The 20,011-nt window shown below is 43.0% G+C and overlaps 1 protein-coding gene across 4 annotated transcripts in view; it reads right to left on the bottom strand.

Moving 5' to 3' along the window:
* The window catches only part of LOC134345733 (netrin receptor UNC5C-like), a 376,269-nt gene that overhangs the window by 3,976 nt on the left and 352,282 nt on the right, over positions 1-20,011 (bottom strand). For all 4 annotated transcript variants that reach the window (XM_063046880.1, XM_063046879.1, XM_063046878.1 and 1 more), the window contains 4 exons: positions 19,447-19,680; positions 15,886-16,035; positions 13,841-14,005; positions 798-967 (listed from right to left, as the gene is read on the bottom strand). In XM_063046880.1, coding sequence (XP_062902950.1) covers positions 798-967; positions 13,841-14,005; positions 15,886-16,035; positions 19,447-19,680 — 719 coding nt within the window. The remainder of the gene's footprint in view (positions 1-797; positions 968-13,840; positions 14,006-15,885; positions 16,036-19,446; positions 19,681-20,011) is intronic.

Below are 20,011 nucleotides of genomic sequence, written 5' to 3' on the forward strand. Positions count from 1 at the left end.
AGCATTTTCTGCTTTCATTTTAACTGACATATCTTTGGGGTGCGGGGTCATGGTCAGAATGTGTAAACTGCACACAGACTGTGCTGGAGGTCAGGATTAAACCAGATTGTCGGGTGTGCAGTGACAAAATTCTAAATTGGTAAACTGGTTTATCAAGGTCATGTGTACAGTGGTAGAGTGAATAATTTTGTTTTGATGCCAACCATTGATCATTTCATCACGTCAGTGCACTAAGGTGGTTCAAGTAAAACCAGTAAGAGGATACAGAATAAAGAACAACAGAGAATGTGCAGTGCTGGTAGATAATAAGGGGCAGTGCCATTACTAGGTAGGTCGTGAAGTCAAGAGTCCATCTCATTGTACTAGGGGACTGTTCAATAATCTTATAACAGTAGAATAGAAACTGTCCTTGAACTTCATGGTACGCGCGTTCAGGTTTTTCTACCTTCTGCCCAAGGGAAAGGGGCTGAAGATGGAGTGTTTGTGTTCAGTGGGTCTTTGATTATGTTCGGCGCTTTTCACGGAATGCTCTGCTCATTATGGAGAACATTTGATTAGAAGCAGCTTTAAATCAGGGCAGCGATAGATCATTGCTATTGTTCTCGTCATTTTTCTCAATGTGGCTTGTGGGAGCCTGCTGTGCACAAGCTGACCACTGTGTTTCCTGCGTCACAGCGGTGGCTCCATCTTCAGAGACACTTGATTGATTGAAGTCTATCATGGCCTACCCAAAGATGTGACAGGGATACATCAGTATGAACCCCTGTTGCTCAACCATCTCTTCCCTGCAGACTTACCCGTCCAGGTTAAGCTTATGTGCCAGCAGCCTCCAGTCGTTCCCTCTGTTGTTAGGAGCATCCAGGCTGCTGCAGATCTTCTGTCGGATGGAGAACGGGATCCTGAAGGCACTAGGGCCCACCAGGCAGGTGACACTGGTCTCTGGCTCCATGTCCACTGGCTGCATTTCCTGTGGAAGATAAATTACATTGCATCAGGTTCAGTCGCTGCAGTCTTTCTTCATAATCAATTTCTGCAGCCGAATTGCACACCTTCAGGTGACCAAATAGAGGTTTGTAAAATCATGAGGAATATAGGTAAGGTGGATGGTCACAATGTATTTCCTAGGACAGGGGAGTCTAATACTAGAAGGTATTGGTTTAAGATTAGAGGGGAAAATCTAAAGTAAGAATATTTTCCCACAGAGAGTGGTATCATAGAAATGGTAGAAACAGGTAAATCTAAAATGTTAAAAAAATTATAAGGTATTGGGACAGAAAAGCGTTCGGGCCAAATGGGAGTAACACCCAAAGACACTGGGGGGACCCAGCAGGTCAAGCAGCATCAATGGATGAAAATGAATAGTCAATACTTTGGGTTGAGCCTCTTCATCGGTACTAATTAAGCAGGCAAATGAGATCAGCTTAGACGGGAATTGTGAATCAGCATGAAGTGTTGGGCCAAGATGGCCTGCTTCCATGTTGTACAGGTCCATCAGCAGGAGTTATTAAACTATTTGTCCTGTGGTCAGGATCCTCCACCACGAGTTCCAGCATGTCATTGCCGTGCTGGTAAGTGACCCATTATTAAGGGAAAGACTCATTCTGAGTACTTGGAAGAGGACTGATGGGATGGGACCTGTAGATAATTAGGATCCCAAATGGAGACTGATGGAGTTTTGGACATTGGAGGAAACTAGGGATTGGCAGCCTTTTTCCTTCTTGCCTCCTCCAGCAGCTGTCTCCACTTCTACCCTCATTCCTCCTCAGGCTCCATCTGTCTGTTTTTTTCTTATCTGTCTCCAACTATCATCCATCTGCCTCTCTCTCCCAACTCACCCATCCCCCTTCAACACTACCTGGCTGGATTTGCCTGACCTTTGCTCTCTTCCTCCTTCTACAAATTATCTACAGGACCCATCTCATCAGTCCTCTTCGCTTCCTTATACTGCATCCCTCCCTCTCCAATCTCAGTCCTGATGCAGGGTTTCATTCCAAAATGCTGACAGTTGCTTTCTCCCACAGACACTGCTCAGTCCACTGAGTTCCTCCAGCAGTTTATTTGCTGCTAACACAATATCACCCTTCGATAGGCCTTTTTTATCTTGGGCTCCAAATGTCAACCCATTCAAAACACATCATGGCAATTTGACCAACAGGAGATACACACATAATAAGACGAAGCAGTGAAATATTTAAAGATGTGCTCATAAAATCTTTTAAAGATGAACTCCAATCATAATTTCTGTCCAGAAATTTCAATACATAACTCGATATACTGATATCTCACCTTGGCCTTCAGCTTCTATACCCGAAACTGAACTTGATTTTGGCATGCAGTGTTAGACTCTGAATTTATGCAGGGGAAATCCATGCCCTGAAACTATGTTGTCTCCACATGAGCTGTCAATCTTCAAGCTGCAACTGGGGCTTCTGGCCAATAGGTGGCCCCATGTAGCAGATTTGGCATTATTTCTCAGCCAATTATGCACCATCACAAATTGCAATGTCAACATTCATGATGAAAATGTGACATCTGGCCAATAGATTAAACCCATGCAGCAGTTTTTAGCACTTCTTCCACCCAATCATATGAAAATCTTGCACGTATGAAAGGCCACTTGCAGACATTGCTGTAGGTTTTGTTTAAATCTCCAGTTGACAAAGAATCAGTTGCTGAGTCATGCCCTCTCTACTTCCCTCCAACCCCACAACTTCAGAGATCTCCGTGTTCCAGCAACCGCCTGTTTTGGGGTATCTTTGATTCCCAGTTACTCCACCATTGGTTGTCATGGTTTCAGCTACCTGGGTGCTGAGCTCTAGAATTCTCACCTGTTTCCTTTACAACTCTCAGGATGTTGCCTGGATTAGAGAATATTAGCTATCAGGAGGGGTTGGCTTGCTTTCTCTGGCATGTCGGAAGCTGAGGGGTGACTCGATAGAAGTACATATAAAAATTCTGGGAGGCATAAATAGGGCAGATGGTCAGGGTCTTTTTTTCTCAGAGTAGAAATGTCAAATATTAGAGGGATGGGTTTAAGACAAGAGGGGTGAACCTCAAAGGAGAAGGGTGAGGCTAGTTGTTTTTTTTTTACACACAGTGTGTGCCGGGTGCCTGGAACGTGGGCCCAGGAAGATTCTAGAAGCAAAAATCATAGTAATGTTTCAGAGACGTGTACAGTAGCTAGACACATGACCAGGCAGGAAATAGTGGATATAGACCATATGCAGGCAGATGGGATTGGTTTAGATTGGCACAGTGATGAACACAGACATGGTGGGCTAAAGGGACAGTTCCTGTGCTCTACTGTGTCTCATATTCTTTCTCCTCTTTCGACTTGCCAAAAGCCACAACTTTTTGAGTCAACATCTTTTTATGACTGAAGTGTCAAATTATTTTTGAGTGGTTTCAATGCATTAAAATACTGTACAAACAGTGTTAAGGATCTTACAAATAATATCTGATCAACTCTAGATGTTGGAAAGTAACAGCACGGGCTAATGCAATTGGAGAGAGGAAGTGCTCTGCGAGGGATGGGATGGGGACAAGATGTCGACCCAAAGAAGCACACTAGCACCTCCACTTCCATAGAAAGCTAAGGGAATTTGGCATATCCCTATGAGCCTTATTAATTTTAACCAATGCATCAGAGAAAGCATCCTCTTCAGGTGAATCACATCTTGTAAGGTATTTGTTCTATCCAAGGCCTAAAGAGACTGCAGAGATTTGTAAAAACACAGCCCAGTCTATTACAAAACCAGCCTCCTTTTTATTGATTTATGTCGATGGCGTGGCACAGAAGTATAGCAGTTAGCACGACACTTCAGAGTGCCAGCTGTGTGATAGGGTTCCTGCGCTGTCTGTAAGGAGTTTCTTCCCATGATCACAAGGGTTTCCTCCAGGGGCTTTGCTTTCATAGAAACATAGAAAACCTACAGCACAATACAGGCCCTTCGGCCTACAAAACTGTGCCGAGCATGTCCTTACCTTAGAAATGATCTAGGGTTACCCATAGCCCTCTATTTTTCTGAGCTCCATGTACCTGTACAGGAGTCTCTTAAAAGACCCTATCGTATCCTCCTCCCACATTCCAAAGTCATGCAGAATGAGTTAGGGCTAGTAAGTTGTGGGCATACTATATTGGCACTGGAAGTGTGGTGACACTTACAGGCTGCCCCAGCGCATGATTGACACGAGCAACTTATTTCACTGCGTGTTTTGATGATGTGACAAATAAAGCAAATCTTTAAATCTTTAGATATCTTTAAATCTGCCTCGGGAAACAACCAAAATAGTCAAAGACACCTCAGTCATTCTCTTCTCCCCACTCTCAATGGGCAGAGTTTGAAAACACAAATGACCAGGCTCAAGGACGATGTCTATCGCACTGTTATCAGACACTTGAATGGACCTCTAATATGCTAAAGATAAACTTTTGATCTCCCAGTTTACCTCAACATGACCCTTGCACTTTTTTTGTCTACCTACACTGTACCTTCTCTGTAAATGCACCACTCTGTAAATTGGTTTATTATCTCACATACCAAAGTACAGTGAAAAACTTGTGTACTATCCAAAAAGATCAGTTCGTTACATGGTGCATTGAGGTAGTACAAGGTACAACAATAACAGAATCAGAATAAAGTGTTACAGTTACAAAGAAAGGGTGGTGAAAGTAGACAGTGAGCAAGAAGATCATGACGAGGTACATTGTGAAGTCACACCATCTTATTGTACTAAGGAACCATCCAGTAGTCTTATAACAGAAGCTGTCCTTGAGTTTGGTTGTGTGTTTTCATGCTTTTGTATCTTCTGCCCGACAGGAGAGCGAGAAGAGAGAATACTTGGGGTGGGTGAGGTCTTTGGTCGTGCTGGCTACTTTATCGAGGAACTGAGAAATATAGACAAAGTCCATGGAAGAGACATGGGTTTCTGAGATGTGCTGAGCCACATCCACGACTCTGCAATTTATGGACGTGCAGTTGTCATATTAAGTCCTAATGCATCTGGATAGGATGCTTTCTATAGTGGATCAATAAAAATTGATGAAGCTCAAAGTGGACCAATTTAAATGGCATATTTAATTTGAATTCAAATAGTTAAATTTAAGTTAACCAGTTTAAGTGGTGACTTTTTAATTGGTTCAAAATAACATAGCTACTGCTGAAATATGCTTTCTTCCAAAATCATGGATCGATAGACTTTTATCCTCCTCTCTTCTCTCACTGTCCTGTGACAACACTTAGGGAAGGTTCTAGAGGTGGCTGTCACTGCGGAACTTGGTAGAGTTTTCCACACAAAACCCAGCAGCTGGGGTCACATCAAGGTCAGCAGCACTGATCTTCACAATCAGGTTCTAGAAAGAGTGTGTGTTTTGAGAATGGGAACAGGAATGGGAGTCACTTCAGACAAACACATCACGGCTTCCATAACTTATGAGTTCAAATAAAAAATAATTTCCACTGTCTTTGATCCTGGTTTAACGATATCCTATTAATCTTGTTCAGTTCTGTCAGGACTTGGAACTCTACAGATGTCTTGGCAAGCTGTCAAGACCAACTTCAGAAAACAAAGGGCTGTGCGTTGTGTAAATAACACTAGATATCTGTCCTTTGACTGATTCTTTCATCTTCACAGGCACTAATTAGCATCAGTGGAGATCCTTCAGACCTATGGGACAGGAACTGTGACTTGCGCAGCAAAGCAGAAAACAACACCCGGACTTAAGCAAGCTGCTCCCTGCCTTGTCATACTGTTAATGCTACGTCTATACTCAGCTTGCTGGTCTGGTTTCCCACAGCTCTGTTAAGTTAGAGGATAATGCAACAGGCAGGTCATGAGAGTCATAGAGCAGGGGTCCCCAACCTTTTTTGAATTGCGGACCGGTTTAATATTGACAATATTCTTGCGGACCGGCCGACCGGGGGTGGGTAGGGTTGCCAACGGACGAGAGTAGCAGTCAAATACGTTGTTTACCCAGATAAGACTACAATGACCATGAAGCCTTGCGCGGGCACCTGTGTGCGCATGCGTGTACGTCTGGATTCCCCACCCCCCCTTACAGATTGAGTTTAGCGATTCTCTTGGGGGGGGGGGATTAATCATGACCGGAATACAGGTGATAAGTGGCTAGTGTACTCAATTTCGTTTCTAAAAGGGTTTATCTAACGAATTTAATATTAAACACAGCGCATATTTTCCTCGCATGAATATAGAGATACGTCAATTATCAGGGGAGCTTGAAATAAGTGTGGCACGAAGTTCCAATAGAAGTGGTAGACGCAGGTTCGATATTATCATTTAAAGAAAAAATGGATAGGTATATGGACAGGAAAGGAATGGAGGGTTATGGGCTGAGTGCAGGTCGGTGGGACTAGGTGATAGTAGCGTTCGGCACGAACTAGAAGGGCAGAGATCGCCTGTTTCCGTGCTGTAATTGTTATATGGTTATATAAGTCAATGGCATCATAACATTTTAAGTAACGTTTGGATATTAAACACACAGCATATATTTTCCCCATATGAACATATAAAATCATTGCAACACACCAATATCGCTGAATCAGTGGGAGCCCTGGGCTTGTTTTCCTGCAACAAGACGGTCCCATCGAGGGGTGATGGGAGACAGCGATACTGGAAGGGGGTTCCTTATGTCCAGTCTATTCCGCAATTTAGTTTTCGTTCCATTCATTGCAGAGATAGCAACGTTTTCAGCGCTTTCGTGGCTATCTCAGGATATTCAGCCTTTACTTTGATCCAGAATGCCGGCAGAGATGTTACGTCAAACATACTTTTCAGCCCGCCGTCATTTGCAAGCTCGAGGAGTTGATCTCCTTCCCGCGCTGACATGGATGACGCGCGGGTAATGACCTCACGTGCATTCAAGCTCAACAGTGCGGGTGACAGGGGATGAGAAAAGGTGCAGCTGACTCCTATCGCCAAAACATATCGTTTCCTCGCGGCCCGGTAGCGCATGCTTTGCGGCCCGGTGGTTGGGGACCGCTGTCATAGAGCACAGAAGACGGCCCTTTGGCCCATCATATCTATGTCAACTATCTACACTACCTACATTAATGGCTTTGGATAGCACTTCTGAATGGTCTTTCCCGTATAACAACTGTTTATTTCCTCTCTATAGACGCTGCTGCTAACCTGCAGAGTTCCTCCCAGAAGGTCTTCTCTGACATTCAAAGTTCGAAGTATATTTATTATTGAAGTATGTAAAGCATACACAGCCTTGAGGTTCAGCTTCTAGCAGGCAGCCACAACCAAAGAAACAATAGAATTCATCAAAAACCCCACACAACAAAGATGGTTAAACATCCAATGTGCAAAAAAAAAGAACAAATCGCACAAACAATAAAAAGGTACACAAATAATATACAGAACATGAACCACAGAGTCTCCACAAGTGAGTCAGCCGCAGAGCCAGTTCAGCACTGAGGTGAGTGGAGCCTGATGGCTGCAGGGCAACAAATGCTCTGGAACCCATGGCATGGACACAGGGTCCTGTAACACGGTGATTAAAGTTTTCAACTCGATACTTCTTAAATGTTGTGTGGGTCTGCCTGCACCATCCACTCAGTCAGTGCATACCAACTTCTAACCACCCTTTAGATGATAAAAAAATCTTTTTAATATCTACCTATCTATACATTACTAAAATTCTCATTCTGTTTATCTGTTTGTCTGTTTGTGCCCTCAATTTAGCCCAAACGGTGCATTAAAGCAGCACTTTCTTTGACTAAATTGACTTAAAATGAGCTAACTTACAGAATGCATGTAAACGTCAGGGTTATATTCGTTTAAAATTGCTCACTCATCAACAGGCCCCGCTTTCCACACCTGATCCCAGCTTTCGTGGAAACCGCGACACGACACCACGACGCACGCCAGCCTCAGCAGCGACACCAACCACAGCAAAAGGGCAGGGCAGCTCTATTTCGAGTGGTCACATTCTGCTAATCACCATCAGCATGTGTAGGATTGGGACAGATCAAACTGCGACCCATCAATAAGAGATAATTAAATCTTATTGTAATGAAGTACTTCGAAACACCCTATTCCCAGATTCTACACTTGGACTAATAAGAGATGGGAAAGAAGGAGAATGGGGAAAAGAGTGGAGGACTACTCTGGGATTTTTGAAGCAAATGTTCTGGGTTGAATGTATACCGTTTCTCCACGAAGTGGTGACCTCTACTATTTGAGACTTCTTCTTCATCACACAAAGGGACCAGTATCTTTCCATCATTGAAAACACATGATGGAGATATCCTTCCATCATTCAAAGACGTCTGCAGAGAGAGAGGTTTGTTGCAAGCTAACGATCATTGACAGCAAACTATGGAAGAGTCAGAGAGAACAAGAATGCCCAGAGCAGTGAGAGGTCTGTTTGTCATCTTGCTAACAAACACTGAAATCAACAATCCACAGTAATTATGGAACCGGTTCAAGAATGCAATATCTGAAGATTTCTTACAAATGGAGAGCAGAACTATCAATGATCCTAACATCATGATCGATGAGAGGCATCATGGACAAACTCTTCTGTATTTCCAGGAGAAGCTTGAGAACTTGGGCAAAACACTCGAAGAATATAACTTGCCGACACCAAGAAACAGTACAATTACTCAAAGCGCTGGCAATCTGGAATTTTTGCGTGAACTGCAATACAACAGAGACAAACAGCGGGAATTTGTTTCACAGAAGGACCCCCTATTGAATAATGAGCAAAGAGAAGTATATGAATATGTGTGCGACTGCTTGGAAAGGAATCTCTCTTCAATGATTTTCTTTGATGCACCAGGAGGAACGGGCAAGACATTTATCATCAACTTGATCCTTGCTAAAGTTAGGGGAGATGGACGTGTTGCTATTGCTGTAGCATCATCCAGTATTGCAGCAACATTCATGCCTGGTGGTAGGACAGCGCATTCAAGGTTCAAGATACCCCTCAAAGTCAATGAAGATGCCCTTTGTAACATCGATAAAAACACCAAATCTGCAAATTTACTCCAAAATACGAGGCTTATTGTCTGGGATGAGTGCCCATGATTAGGAGGGAGAGCTTCAAAGCCATAGACTGGACTCTTTGTGATGTATGTGGCACGAATGAGGCCTTCGGGGGTATTTTAACCATTTGCTGTGGCGATTTCCGTCAGCTTCTAGCAGTTGTGAAACGTGGAAATGATGCTGATGTGGAGAATTCATGCATAAAAAAAATCCTACTTATGGAGAAGCTTCGTCAAGTTTCAATTGAAGAGAAACATGCATGTTGAGTGAGGGAGAAGGACGATATTCTGAGTTCTTACTGGACGTTGGAGAAGACAAGATTGAGAAAAATGAAAACGATGAAATCGAATTACCTGAAGATATGATTCTGCCAGCAAAAACTATGGAAGAATGTATTGATTTCATCTACCTGACATTCAACAATCCTGCAGAACTGTTCTTGAGGAATTTTATCTTGGTTCCTCTCAATGAAATGATGTGAAAAATAAACTTCACATGCATTAGAAGCTTCCTTGGAATCATGAAAGAATATTGTTCCTTCAATGCTGTAAGTGAAGGAGCTAATGCCACTCATTTTCCAACAGAATTCCTTGATTCGGTCGAACTCTCTGGATTTCCACCACGTAAACTGGAATTGAAGAGGGGATCTCCCATCATTTCAATGAGGAACTTGGATCCACCAAGGCTTTGCAATGGAACGTGAATGATGATGGAAGAACTGCACGACAATCTCATCGGAGCAAAGATAAACATTGGTGCATTCAAAAGTGACATTGTCCAAAGAATTACTCTCAGTTTATCAGAAGGGGAAGATGTCCCTCTCCAGCGGAGCCAGTTCCCGATACAGTCATGCTTTGCTATGCCTATACGTAAGGCGCAAGGCCAAACCATGGAGAATGTGCTGATTTTTCTGGGGAAACTAGTATTCCAGCATGGTCAGCTGTATGTGGCTTTAAGCTGGGGAAAAAGAAATGAAAACCTTAGAGTATTCTTGAAGTGTGGCAGATCAACCAGAGATGTTGTCACCAAAAGTGTCCTTTGTTAAAAGAGGAGGAGCTATATTTGTCTTACTACGTGTCTTTCTTCTTTAATAAACTGAGCTGTTCTTCTTTAATTTCTAAAGCAAAGCGACAGCAATAGCATTCAGGGAAATTTAATGTTCATTCTGGTCACATCAGACTGCACTATCTTTCTCTCAAAGGGTGCCCCAACTGGTCACCCGGTTGTCTATTTTCTTATAAATCTCTTACTCCTTAACTTAAACCTATGGTTATAGACACCTCTGATATACAGAAAACTGGCGTTTTTATTTTCAGAATTATTTTAGACAAGAGAGGGATTCCTCTTCTCCACCTGTACTCCAAGGTCCCTCCTGAGATACTTCTATATTTCAGTAAACATAACCCCTCACCTTGTTTATTCTCTCTTCTCCCCTCTCCCATCAGGCAGAAGATATAAAAGCTTGAGAGCACGTACCACCAGGCTTAAGGTGTTTTTAGAACTTTGATAGCAGATTCCTGAACAGACCCCTTGATCATCTCTTGATCTCCCAATCTACATCATTGTGGCTCTTGCATTTTATCTGTCTACCTCAACTGCACTTTCTCTATAAGAGGAACACTTCCTGTTTTCCTTTATACTACCTCAATGTGATTATATATGGTATGATCTGACTGGATGACAAACAAACTAAAGCAGCGGTCCCCAACCACCGGGCCATGGACCGGTACCGGGCTGCAAAGCATGTGCTACTGGGCCATGAGGAAACGATATGAGTCAGCTGCACCTTTCCTCATTCCCTGGCACGCACTGTTGAACTTGAACATAGGGTTGCTAACTGTCCCGTATTTGCCGGGACATCCCACATATTGGGATAAATTGGTTTGGCCCGTATTTCCCCAGCTAAGGTAGAGCGTTCTTATGAAACCTTTCATGCCGAAATGGCATGAAGCAAAGAAGCAATTACCATTAATTTATATGGGAAAAATTTTTGAGCGTTCCCAGATCCAGAAAATAACCTAACAAATCATACCAAACAGCACATAAAACCAAAAATAAATAACACTAACATATAGTAAAAGCAGAAATAGAAACATAGAAAATAGATGCAGGCGTAGGCCATTCAGCCCTTCGAGCCTGCACCGCCATTCAGTATGATCATGGCTGATCATCCAACTCAGAACCCTGCACCAGCCTTCCCTCCATACCCCCTGATCCCTGTAGCCACAAGGGCCGTATCTAACTCCCTCTTAAATGTAGCCAATGAACTGGCCTCAACTATTTCCTGTGGCAGAGAATTCCACAGATTCACCACTCCCTGTGTGAAGAAGTTTTTCCTAATCTCGGTCCTAAAAGGCTTCCCCTTTATCCTCAAACTGTGACCCCTCGTTCTGGACTTCCCCAACATCGGGAACAATCTTCCTGCACCTAGCCTGTCCAATCCCTTTAGGATTTTATACGTTTCAATAAGATCCCCCCTCGATCTTCTAAATTCCAACAAGTATAACCCTAGTCGATCCAGTCTTTCATCATATGAAAGTCCTGCCATCCCAGGAATCAATCTGGTGAACCTTCTTTGTACTCCCTCTATGGCAAGGATGTTTTTCCTCAGATTAGGGGACCAAAACTGCACACAATACTCCAGGTGTGGTCTCACCAAGGCCTTGTACAACTGCAGTAGTATCTCCCTGCTCCTGTACTCAAATCCTCTTGCTATGAATGCCAGCATACCATTCGCCTTTTTCACCGCCTGCCGTACCTGCATGCCCACTTTCAATGACTGGTGTATAATGACACCCAGGTCTCGTTGCACCTCCCCTTTTCCTAATCGGCCACCATTCAAATAATAATCTGTTTTCCTGTTTTTGCAACCACAGTGGATAACCTCACATTTATCCACATTAAATTTCATCTGCCATGAATTTGCCCACTCACCTAATCTATCCAAGTCACCCTGCATCTTCTTAGCATCCTCCTCACAGCTAATACTGCCACCCAGCTCCGTGTCATCCGCAGACTTGGAGATGCTACATTTAATTCCCTCGTCTAAGTCATTAATATATATTGTAAACAACTGGGGTCCCAGCACTGAGCCTTGCGGTACCCCACTAGTCACTGCCTGCCATTCTGAAAAGGTGCCATTTATTCCCACTCTTTCCTTCCTGTCTGCCAACCAATACTCTATCCACATCAATACCTTACCCCCAATACCATGTGCTTTAAGTTTGCACACTAATCTCCTGTGTGGGATCTTGTCAAAAGCCTTTTGAAAATCCAAATATACCACATCCACTGGTTCTCCCCTACCCATTCTACTAGTTACAGCCTCAAAAAATTCTATGAGATTCGTCAGACGTGATTTTCCTTTCACAAATCCATGCTGACTTTGTCCGATGATTTCACCGCTTTCCAAATGTGCTGTTGTCACATCTTTGATAACAGACTCTAGCATTTTCCCCACCACCAATGTTAGGCTAACTGGTCTATAATTCCCCGGTTTCTCTCTCCCTCCTTTTTTAAAAAGTGGGGTTACATTAGCCACCCTCCAATCCTCAGGAACTAGTCCAGAATCTAACGAGTTTTGAAAAATTATCGCTAATGCATCCACTATTTCTTGGGCTACTTCCTTAAGCACTCTGGGATGCAGACCATCTGGCCCTGGGGATTTATCTGCCTTTAATCCCTTCAATTTACCTAACACCACTTCCCTACTAACGTGTATTTCCCTCAGTTCCTTCATCTCACTGGACCCTCTGTCCCCTACTACTTCCAGAAGACTATTTAAGTCCTCCTTAGTGAAGACAGAACCAAAGTAGTTATTCAGTTGGTCTGCCATGTCCTTGTTCTCCATAATCAATTCACTTGTTTCTGTCTGTAGGGGACCTACATTTGTCTTAACCAATCTTTTTCTTTTCACACATCTATAAAAGCTTTTACAGTCAGTTTTTATGTTCCCTGCCAGTTTTCTCTCATAATCTTTTTTCCCTTTCCTAATTAAGCCCTTTGTCCTCCTCTGCTGGACTCTGAATTTCTCCCAGTCCTCAGGTGAGCCACTTTCTCTGGCTAATTTGTATGCTTCTTCTTTGGAATTGATACTATCCCTAATTTGATAATATGATAAATATACAGCCTATATAAAGTAGAAATAATGTATGTACAGTATAGTCGGGAAGATGAAGGCAAAGACGATTTGTGGGGAAAATAAATCGGCACATACGCGCATGCACACATCACATGCGCAGGTCACATGCGCACGTTACGCATGCCCACAAAGGTGCCCGCGCAAGGCTTCACGGTCATGGTAGTCTTTCTTGGGTTAAAGTGTCCCGGGATTTGACTGCTACTTTTGTCCCTTATTTGGGAGTGAGAAAGTTGGCAACCCTGACTGTAAAAGACATGTTGAGGTGAGTTTAACCCTACTTGAACACCACCCCCCCCTCCACCGGTCGGCCGGTCCGCAAGAATATTGTCAATATTAAACCGGTCCACAGTGCAAAAAAGTTTGGGGACCCCTGAACTAAAGCTTTTTTCTGAATCTTGATATACATGTCAACATTTCTAATTCAAATAGTATTAAACTCTTGCAACCCTTTGTGATCCTTGTCACCATCTCTCTCCACTCTCTGTCTTCCAAGTTTTGAACCACTGCCACTTAATGCAAAGGAGCAACAATCTGCTGGAAGAACTCAATTGGTTGAGCAGCATCTGTGCGGGGAAGGGAATTGTCGATGTTCAGGGTTGAAGCCCTGCAGCAGGACACATTCCAACAGCTTCAACCTTTGGTGTCTCCACCAAACGCAAAGGGTTAGGTTCACAATAGTGGACATACCTCGGACAAGGTGCTCTGGATCTGGAAGATCTGTCCCTCTCCCTCCACTTGCCGCACGCAGAGTTTACATACCAGCTCGGCAGTGACGAGACTGAAACGTTCTAGTGTGAAGCTGCAGTGTAGGTTTTGTTGACACCCACTCCAAATCTGCTGGAATGGAATCTCCTGGTTGAACAAAAAGTCAGATTTAATTACTGAGAGTTCGGGGCCACCACAGAAGTACCCAGATAACAAACCAGGAGTATTTCTAACTGCTGAACCCATTCTCATTACATCTTTTCACTACCTTGAGGTACTTATATACAGTTTGATCTGTCTGGTTGTCATGCAAAAAAAAGCTTTTTACTGTATCTTGGTTCACATGACAATACTAGCCCAATGCCTTCAAACTGAAATGGGATTGCCTTGTGCTAAGTGGTTAATTTTTAATAGATTCAACCCACCAATGGAAGGATACATGACATTGACTTTTAATGTCAGTCCACCAGCAATTTACAACATGAGATTGACCTTCTGCTCAGCTAGTCCATTCGACCATTAACCATTCACGTACACTAACCTTAAATTAATTCCATTTTATTTTCTCTACGTTCTCATCAACTCCCACCAGATTCTACCACACACCTACACACTAAGAGCAAAGTTCAAAGTAAACTTATCATCAAAGTACATGTATGTCACAATATACAACCCTGAGATTCATTTTCTTGTGGACATTCACAGTACGTACAAAGAAATGAATAAAATAATGATAATAAATAAATAAGCAATAAATATTGAGAACGTGAGATGAAGAATCCTTGAAATTGAGTCCATAGGTTGTGAGAACAGTTCAGAGATGGAGTGAGTGAAGCTATCCCCTAGGAAATGGATGCCAAAAGGACAATGTTGCAATAATCACGGGGAATTTTAATATGCAGGTAGATTGGGAAAATCAGGATGATATGGGATCCCAAGAAGGGGAATTTTTAGAATGCCTATGAAATGGCTTCTTAGAGCAGCTTATGATTGAGCCCAATAAGGGATCAGCTATTCTGGACTCAGTGTTATGTAATGAACCAGAGCTGATCAGAGAGCTTAAGGTAAAAGAACCCCTAGAGATAAGTAATCATAATATGATCGAATTCACCCTGAAATTTGAGAAGGAGAAGGTAAACTCAGATGTGTCAGTATTTCAATGGAGTAAAGTGAATTACAGAGGCATGAGAGAGGAGTTGGCTAGAATTGATTGGAAAAGAACACTGGCAGGGATGACAGCAGAGGAGCAACAGCTGGAATTTCTGGAAGCAGTTCGGAAGGCACAGAATATATACATCCCAAAGAGGAAAATGTATTCTAAAGGCAAGATGACACAACCATGGCTAACAAGGGAAGACAAAGCCAACATAGAAGTCAAAGAGAGGACATATAATAGAGCAAAAAATTAGTGGGAAGTTAGAGGATTGGGAAGCTTTTAAAAACCAACAGAAGGCAACTAAAAAAGTCATTAAAAATGTAAAGGTAGAATACGAAAGTAAGCTAGCCATTAATATTAAAGAGGATACCAAAAGTTAGATACATAAAGTGTAAAAGAGAGGAAAGAGTGGATATCAGACCACTGGAAAACAATGCTGGAGAGGTAGTAATGGGGGACAAGGAAATGACTGATAAACTAAGTAAGTGTTTAGCATCAATCCTCACTGTGGAAGACACTAGAAGTATGGTGGTAGTTCCAGGTGGCAGGAGTCACGAAGTGTGTGAAAGCTCTTGGGAAAGTGAAAGGTCTGAAGGTAGATAAGTTACCTGGACCAGGGTTCTGAAAGAGGTGGCTGAAGAGATCGTGGAGGCACCTTGAAGAGATCAGCGTAGTCACAGGGAGAAGTGTGAATTCCACACAGACTACACCTGAGGTCAGGATCGCACCCAGCTTTCTGGAACTGTGAGGCAGGGGCTTTACCAGCTGTATTACAGAAGAGTAGGGCTAGGACAAATAATGTTCCTAATTATATAGAGCCTTCCCTCCTCAGCTGAAAGCAGTTCACCATAAATTTGGAATTTATTCCTACCTGGTACTTTGTGAGCAGTTTGCTTCGCCAGAGTGAGTGTGGTATATCATGGACAGACAAGCGCAAGTTGTAAGTGCTGTCCTTAAATAGAAGGGTCTTTGGTTCATCCACCAATTGTCCGCCCAGTTGTCTCTCCAGCTGAATTACTTCCTGTGAATAGAGATCAGTATTGAATGACTACAGGACATCCAGTGGTTTGGTTCGCAATTAGCTACAGGCATCTGTTAATGCTCCACCATAATTAAGCTTATCCTTGCTACATTTGCCCAGATTTATCTCATCTTAATGATGAAAACTAGTTTGGTTTAGATGTCAATTAACTTCAACACAATTAAACTTAACTTAAATTATCTACTCATTCCAGAACTTTAAAGGGATGAAGCTTGTAGAAGATCAGGAATGCTTGTGGATGGGCAAAGGCCAATCCTACCCCTTCCTCAAAATATTTCTCTCAAAGGGCTTGAGTGGAAGACACACATTAGCACTCCTGCAGCAATTCTGAAGGGATGCTGCACTGTTAACCAATCTAAGGTCCTCTGAAGATGAGCAGGAGAGACTCCAATCAACATTCATCTCTCAAAGATCAGATTATCCATTCATCACATTGTGGGCTCTTGCTGTGAAGAGAACATAGAGCAACACAGCACAGTACAAACCCTTCAGTCCATGATGTTGGACCAGTCTTTTAACCTATTCCAAGGTCAATCTAATGTTTCTCTCCCACATAACTCTCCATTATTCTTTCATTCATGTGCCTATCTAAGAGTCTCTTAAATGTTAAGTTTATTGTACTTCAACCAAACACATGTACGCTGCTAAACAAAACATCGTTCCCTCTCGTATGTTATGCCCTCTCATTCTAGTCATTTCTGCTCTGGGAGAAAGGTGTTGGCTGTCCACTCTTATCTTTGCCTCTTAACAATGTATACCTCTATCAAATTATCTTTCATTCTCCTTCATTCTAAAGAGAAAACCCCCGGCTTGCTCAACCTTTCTTCGTAAGATATGCTCTCTAATCCAGGAAGTTCTGGAGAATCTCTGTATCTTCTCCAAAGCTTCCACATCCTTTCTATAATGAGGCGACCAGGTGTGGTTTAACTGGGTTTTCACAGAGCTCCAACATTACCTCGCAGCTTTTGAACTCAATCCCCCTGACTACTGAAGGCCAACACACCATACTGTTTCATAACCACCCTATAAACTTGCATAGCAACTTTGATGGATCTATGAGTATGGACTCTGAGATCCCTTTCTTCATACACACTACAAGAAACACACGAATTGGCTGCCATATTTCTCACTGAATTGGTTCCTGGATGTTTGAAGCCATAGCATAACTACCCATACAAGTTGCACTGAGGGTCTTCCTCTTATTCTTTCTCTCTGCTCATTCAGTAAACCCACCAATAAGACTAAGGAGCTGGTGGTAGACCTGAGGAGAGCTAAGGTACCGGTGACCCCTGTTTCCATCCAGGGGGTCAGTGTGGACATGGTGGAGGATTACAAATACCTGGGGATACGAATTGACAATAAACTGGACTGGTCAAAGGACACTGAGGCTGTCTACAAGAAGGGTCAGAGCCGTCTCTACTTCCTGAGGAGACTGAGGTCCTTTAACATCTGCCGGACGATGCTGAGGATGTTCTATGAGTCTGTGGTGGCCAGTGCGATCATGTTTGCTGTTGTGTGCTGGGGCAGCAGGCTGAGGGTAGCAGACACCAACAGAATCAACAAACTCATTCATAAGGCCAGTGATGTTGTGGGGATGGAACTGGACTCTCTGACGGTGGTGTCTGAAAAGAGGATGCTGTCCATTGGCCATCTTGGACAATGTCTCCCATCTACTACATAATGTACTGGTTGGGCACAGGAGTACATTCAGCCAGAGACTCATTCCACCAGATGCAACACAGAGTGTCATAGGAAGTCATTCCTGCCTGTGGCCATCAAACTTTACAACTCCTCCCTTGGAGGGTCAGACACCCTGAGCTAATAGGCTGGTCCTGGACTTATTTCCTGGCATAATTTACATATTACTATTTAATTATTTATGGTGCAACTGTAACGAAAACCAATTTCCCACGAGATCAATAAAGTATGACTATGACCATGACAATAGAAGAATCCATGACTTCCTGAGAGTGGCTACACACACACAAAGTGTGAAGAATGTGTATGGCATTCAAATGGGGCAGTGAGTGCAAGGAATTGGATGCCACACGCCAGCTGTACAGGACTTTGGAGGGACAGCACCTGGAACATTGTGTGCCATTCTGGTCAAACTTTAGTGTGAATATGTTAAAGTTAGAGATGGTGCAGAAAAAATCGACAAGGAGGTTGTTGGGACTGGATGGATTGAGACTGAATAGTATGGGACTGCCTTTCCAGGAGAGAAAGAGGCAGAGGGGGGGACATAATATAAGTTTATAAAATCAAGAGGGCCATAGATAAAGTGAATGGTGATGGCCTTTCTCTTGGGGTAGGAGAGTATAAACTTAAAGGACAAAGTTTTAAGATGAGAAGAGAAAGATTTAAAAGGGACCTGAGAGGCAATTTTTTTTTTCACTCCGAGGTTGGTAGCTGAATGGAACGAGCTGCCAAAGGAAGTAAAAGATGTTTGGACTGGTAATTGGATAAGAAGTGTTCAGAGGAATATGGGCCAAACGTTGGCAAATGGGACTCGTTCAGGGAGATGTATTGGCTAGCATGGATGAGTTGGGCTGAAAGCCTTGTTCATGTGCTGTATAACTATGATATCTAGGAAACAGAATTGGAACACTGGTTTATTGTTGTCTCATGTTGCAGTGGAAAACTTTGCATGTCATCCATACAGATCATGTTATCACATCAGTGTATTGAGGTGGTAGAAAGGAAAACAATAAAGTGTTACAGGGAAAGAGCAGTGCAGGCAGATCAAAAGGTGAAAAGCCATAATGAGATAGACTGTGAGATCATCGTATCATACTAGAGGGCTGTTCAAAAAGCTCAGAACAGCTAATTGAGTCTAGGCAGTAGTTAGTTCATGGCAAGATTGGGGGTACAGCTAATTATAAAGTCGAAGTACATTTATTATCAAAGTATGTATATTACATACAACCTTGCAATTTGTCTCCTTACAGGCAGCCACAAAACAAAGAAACCCAATAGGATCCATTTTTAAAAAAGGCCATCAAACCAAAATGCAGAAAAAATTGTGCAAACAATAAAAGCAAGCAAGTAACATTCAGAACTGAAGTTCAAGAAAGGGAGTCCACAGCCATGAAGCAGTCATCACTGCAGTCTTAGTTCAGCGCAGAGATGGGTAAACCTTGTGGAGCAGCAAGCTGAACCATCCCATCCCTCATCTCTGGCCCTGACACCTTGACCTTTTCAATCTGGCCTGATGCTTAAATCGTCCAAACCTCGGGCCGTTCCTCATTCTCAGACCCAGGGCCTGCCACTTCAGTAAGTTCTCAGGCCTAATCTAGTCATAAGGGTAACCTTATTCTGAATAGAGCACTCGTGTGTAAGAAGCATCATGGCATCCTAGCAAAGGATTAAGTTTCTTTTTCTGTGAATTACCTTCAGTCCATCCTGTGTATCGTGCAGGCAGTAGACCCGCATGGTGTACTCCAGTGAGGCACAGACTGCGGGTGCAAATATGGCCAGCTTCAGGCGCCTGGTTGCAGACTTGTTGACGGATTGTCCTACCAAGCAGTAGGTACCAAGATGCTCAGTCACGACATGGCAAGCGTGGGAATCCAGCTGGACGTAACACGGGGTGCTGAGGGTCTCTGCTCCCAGTACCACCACATCCTACAGAGGAAGAGAAAACACATTTACAGATTTGAACTACTCTCTCCAGTTCTATCCACATTCAGGGCTGCAATCCACCCTTACATTCAAAAATAGGGACAGTAGAAACAGTCAATGATAGCTTCCAAAAGTGAATTGGATATGCAGTTGAGAGGGAATTGTTTTCAAAAGTACATTAGAACAGGAATAGAAGTTGGCCAGTTGGCTCCCCAAGTCTGTCCCTGCGTTCACTGCAGTCATGGCAGATCTGAAACATAGAAACATAGAAAACCTACAGCACAATATTGTGCCAGACATGTACTTTAGAAATTATCTAGGGTTACCCATAGTC

The sequence above is a fragment of the Mobula hypostoma genome, chromosome 4 (genome assembly GCF_963921235.1).
Source record: "Mobula hypostoma chromosome 4, sMobHyp1.1, whole genome shotgun sequence".
NCBI classification, from domain to species: Eukaryota; Metazoa; Chordata; class Chondrichthyes; order Myliobatiformes; family Myliobatidae; genus Mobula; species Mobula hypostoma.